At 40.7% G+C, this 4,247-nt stretch overlaps 2 protein-coding genes across 2 annotated transcripts; both read right to left on the reverse strand.

Annotated features, from left to right (window-relative positions):
* On the reverse strand, positions 253–2,677 carry LOC104772010 (plasminogen activator inhibitor 1 RNA-binding protein-like). The gene is made up of 7 exons (XM_010496649.1): positions 2,239–2,677; positions 1,589–1,889; positions 1,425–1,490; positions 1,215–1,341; positions 954–1,112; positions 818–865; positions 253–614 (listed from the first exon to the last, which is right to left on the reverse strand). The coding sequence occupies exons 1-7, from the start codon at positions 2,393–2,395 to the stop codon at positions 423–425; spliced, it is 1,050 nt and encodes a 349-aa protein (XP_010494951.1). The 5' UTR covers positions 2,396–2,677; the 3' UTR covers positions 253–422.
* On the reverse strand, positions 2,909–3,900 carry LOC104772011 (ethylene-responsive transcription factor 2-like). The gene has a single exon (XM_010496650.2). The coding sequence runs from the start codon at positions 3,784–3,786 to the stop codon at positions 3,091–3,093; it is 696 nt and encodes a 231-aa protein (XP_010494952.1). The 5' UTR covers positions 3,787–3,900; the 3' UTR covers positions 2,909–3,090.

The raw sequence follows: 4,247 nt of genomic DNA on the forward strand, positions 1-4,247 counted from the left end.
TGCATGTATCACTTCTCCAAATTAACAACTCAGCGCCCCCTCTTTCTCTTCTTTGGTTTTCCATTTATCCTCTTTTCAAATTCTAATTTTTTTCTGATGTATTTTGAATGCTTGAAACACATAACTTGCTTTAGTAGAGTCCCTTTATGCAAGCATTAAGGCAATTTTGCGTAAAACATAAGTCTTTAGAAGATTTGGGCATTGATGAAAAGTTTGATTGAATAACAGAATTTGTAATACGAGAAATCGAAATATAAAAAAAGGTCATAACAATTTTTTTCCATAACGTAAAAACAGACAACGGACATGTTTTGCAGAAAAAGACTTTCAGAGTGTAACAACAATAATAAAACTACGAACAAAAAATTCAACCAGAGAGATAGAAGAGAAGGGCTGAGGGGGACAAAGAGTGAGGGGGGGCTCTATTTGCCCAACGACGGGAACTGAGCAGTGTCTCCAATCGCCGGAGCAGAAGGTCCTCTCCTTTGGTTTTCTCCTCCGTTACTACCACCTCTCTGATCACGACCACCACGACCACCGCGACCTCCTCTTCCGCCGCGGTATCCACCTCTTGCTCCATCAGCTGGCTTCAAGAACTCATTAATGCTCAAGGACTACAAATTCACAAACACGCATCGATTAGCAGATTCATCAAATTGAAGTCCATATCTTGACTTCTTAAAGGTAAAAGGTTAACCAATTTAATCTCATGGTCTTCCTAATCTTAAATCAGTTTGTGCTTCAATAAAGAACTAAACAGAGTGAACTAATCATGCAGTATTTATGTTAAAGAGTGCAAAAAAGAAAAAAGTAAGACCTTTTTGGTCTTCTCAGCAGTATCTTTGCGTTTGTCCTTGTCAGATCCCTGAAACAATAAGATACAAAGGGTTAACTATTGCTCCATTACAGCAAAGGGAACCGAGAAAGAGAACAACAAATATAAGATTCCTAACCAGCTTGACGAAGATTTCCTCCTCAGTAGTCTTCTTGTTAGAAAGCTGTTGCATGGAATCAAACACTTTGGTGTCAACTTTTCTTTCCTCGACCTTAGTGGCTTGCAGAGCCTTCTTCTTCTCCTCCAGGATTTTCTCATACTCTTCCAGAGTCATCTCCTATTACAACAAACAATAATGAGTTTTTCTAATCAGCAAAACATTCAGACTTTTACATAGGAGTTCATAAGATGTTGCAATAGCTGTAATTGATGAATGTACCTTGTCTTCAGCTTCTTTCTGTGCTTTCTCTTCGGCTTCTTTGGCTGCATCAGCGGTTTCATCCTCACCTCCTTGCTTCTCAGCAACAGGGCTCTTCTCAACCTCCGTGGTGGGTTCCTCAGTAGCTCTAATATATACCAAAAGACATTAGTTTTTTAAACTGCCTAGAGTTCAAGACATGAAAATTAAACTGAAGAGCAGGATGCTTACGGAGCAATGTCATCTTCAGTAGTTCCCCAGTTTCCACGACCACCACCCTCACGTTTTAGATCAGTACTAAACAAAACAAAACAAAAAGATCACAAGTATTAGAAGTTAAACAACAAAGCAGTAACCAAAGTAGTGGACACAGAAGAAGGAAACAAAAAGCCTACCCACGACCAGTCCCGCTACGGCGCTCATAAGTCCTCCTAGGGCGTTCAACATCACCTCCTTCACCATTGGCAAATCCACGGCGAGCTCCACGACCACGGAATCCACCAACAATACCCCCACGCCTTGCTCCATCAGCATCTTCAGAAGCTCTGAATGCGACAGAAAACCCATTCTCATTTGCAGGAGGAGCATCACTGTTCCGGTTGTCCCGGTTAAATCCACCACCCCTACCACGGGAATAACCACCACCACGTCCACCAGCACCACGACCCCCTGAAGGAGCATTTCTTGACTCCCTCACTATATTCATAAACAGAGACAAACAAGGCCACACTTCATTCAATAACTTTTCAAGACATCATTATATATTTGACTTACGAACTAAAGAGAAAATGTTAATATTCCGAATACAATAAAGCTACCTTTACTTAAAAATCGAGATTAAGCTATCCATAATCAAAGCTAAGCTAGCAGAAGACGAAAAAACTAAAAATGGATAAAGAAACTAAAACTTCAAATGATAAAAGCAAACATTTCATGATAACAATAAAGAAGCTTCGAATCAATCCAACACTACGCTAGACAGCTGAATCTAAATAAGTCCAGTGTCAACTACATATAAGAGTAGAATAAAGCAAAGAACTTTAACCTGCTTGAGAAGGAGGAAGTGGCTTGGTTGGCATCTTAGCGGACTTAGCAGGTTGAACAGCAGCAGCTTTCTCGACTTTTTGAGTCAAAGTAGCAGCGAGCAGGCTGGGATCCTCAGCGTCATCTCCTAAGAGATCGAAAGGGTTCATAGACGCCATTTTATCGGTCTGATAAAGATCGAAGTTGAATACAAAGTCACCGGAGAAACTGCTTGCTTTGATTGGTTTTATAGGAAAGGGGAAATCAGTAATCCATGACTCGATACACAGATTCTAAATGAAGAAAGAAGAAAAAAACAAGAAGAGGTAAACGAACTAAGAGAAATGATTCGGACAGTGGGTTGTGTCTAAGGGAGCAAATGAAGAAGAAGAAGATGAGAAGAAACCCTAAGAGATGCTGCGGCAGAGAGATGTGCGCGACTTAAAAACCTAATCTAAACCCTTCCTGAGTTATTATCCTCTGCGGAAGGGTACTCTGGTCCCCTTCTTTTGTCCGTGGGCTATATTATAAATAGTTAAGCCCATTTATAATTATAACTATAAGGGCTAAGGGCTTATTGGTTAAGCCCATCGATTCACAACATGTCTGATAGATGAATTTTTTTTGTTACACTTATTGGCAATATACAAAACTCAAACTGATTAAGAACTAAGAACTAAAGAAATGACACCAGGTTGAAAAATTAACACTCAGGTTTAGTTATGTAGTTGGTTCTGTTTAGTAGTGTTACTTCAACAAACAAAAAAACAAATCAAATTCATATTGCATAGTAATTTACATGAGGGGAACACTTTACTTCTTGGCCTCTTTAACATTTTATAACAAAACTTTCAACTACAAAACTCACACTAAATCAAACCAATAACTCGTCAACACGTGTCTCTTCACCAGCCTCGCACTTCACCTCCGACGTCAGATACTCTGCTTTTCTCCTCCGTTTCATCTTCCCGTTTTCAGACGAATTAGACGAAGACGACGAGGAAGAAGATCTCTTAGACGTGATCCGAACCGGGTCAGGTTCACCGGAGTTAACCCTCAACGGAAAATTCAACAAAGCGCGGGAGCCACGCATCCTAAAAGCAGCTCTATCGTAAGCCAAAGCCGCATCTTCCGCCGTCTCAAACGTCCCTAACCAAACCCTAGCTCCGTTTTTCGCCGGATCACGTATCTCCGCCGCGAACTTCCCCCACGGTCTCTGTCTCACTCCTCTGTAATGCTTCCCCTTCGGCGCTTCCGCCGCAACCTTCACCGCTTTTTTCGGTTTCTCCGTCGCCAAAACCTCAGTCGGCTCGACTTTAACCGCCGGAAAATCGTAGAGACAGCTCAAGTCCGACGATGACGTGTCGAAATGGAAGGCGTCCTTGAGGAGTCCGTAGACCAACATGTCCTCTGAATCGTTCTCTTTCAACGGCAAATCTCCCCAGCTCTCACTGAGACACGAACTCGGTATCGACTCATTGAGCCGCAGCTCGTTCTCTCCACCTAGCAAGTGACATCGCACCATCTCTAACAAATCGTAATCTGATTCTATATTGCACTGTCCATACATTTTCGCAAGAGAGACTTTAGAGTTTTCTTTTTGTGTTTTTGGTGTTGTTTTGATTGATTTATCAAATATCTAATTTTTTTTTTGTTTTCGAATGTGGAAGAGCTTAATATAGAGGATACGAGGTTCATGAACCTAATAAAGGAAGATAAACTTTTTACATGTTTATTACTGTATAGTTTTAGTGGGGAATTAAAAAATATGAAAGTTGTGGATTTTTCGTAACTAGTTACGAAGGTTCGTGGATGAATGAATAAAAAAACACGTGCGCTTTATCCGTAATATGAGTTCACGATGAAGAAGGGTCAAGACTCAAGATGACGTTACTGGTCATCATGATATTTAGGGAAGAAAGAAGAAAGATGCTGATTTGGTTTTGTCTCTCTCAACTTGTCCCTTGTTTTGTCCCTTTGAGTTCCGGTTTTACTAAGCAACTAAAAGTGTTTAATTAGTTCGTTAGTATA

Source organism: Camelina sativa, chromosome 20 (assembly GCF_000633955.1).
Source record: "Camelina sativa cultivar DH55 chromosome 20, Cs, whole genome shotgun sequence".
NCBI lineage: Eukaryota > Viridiplantae > Streptophyta > Magnoliopsida > Brassicales > Brassicaceae > Camelina > Camelina sativa.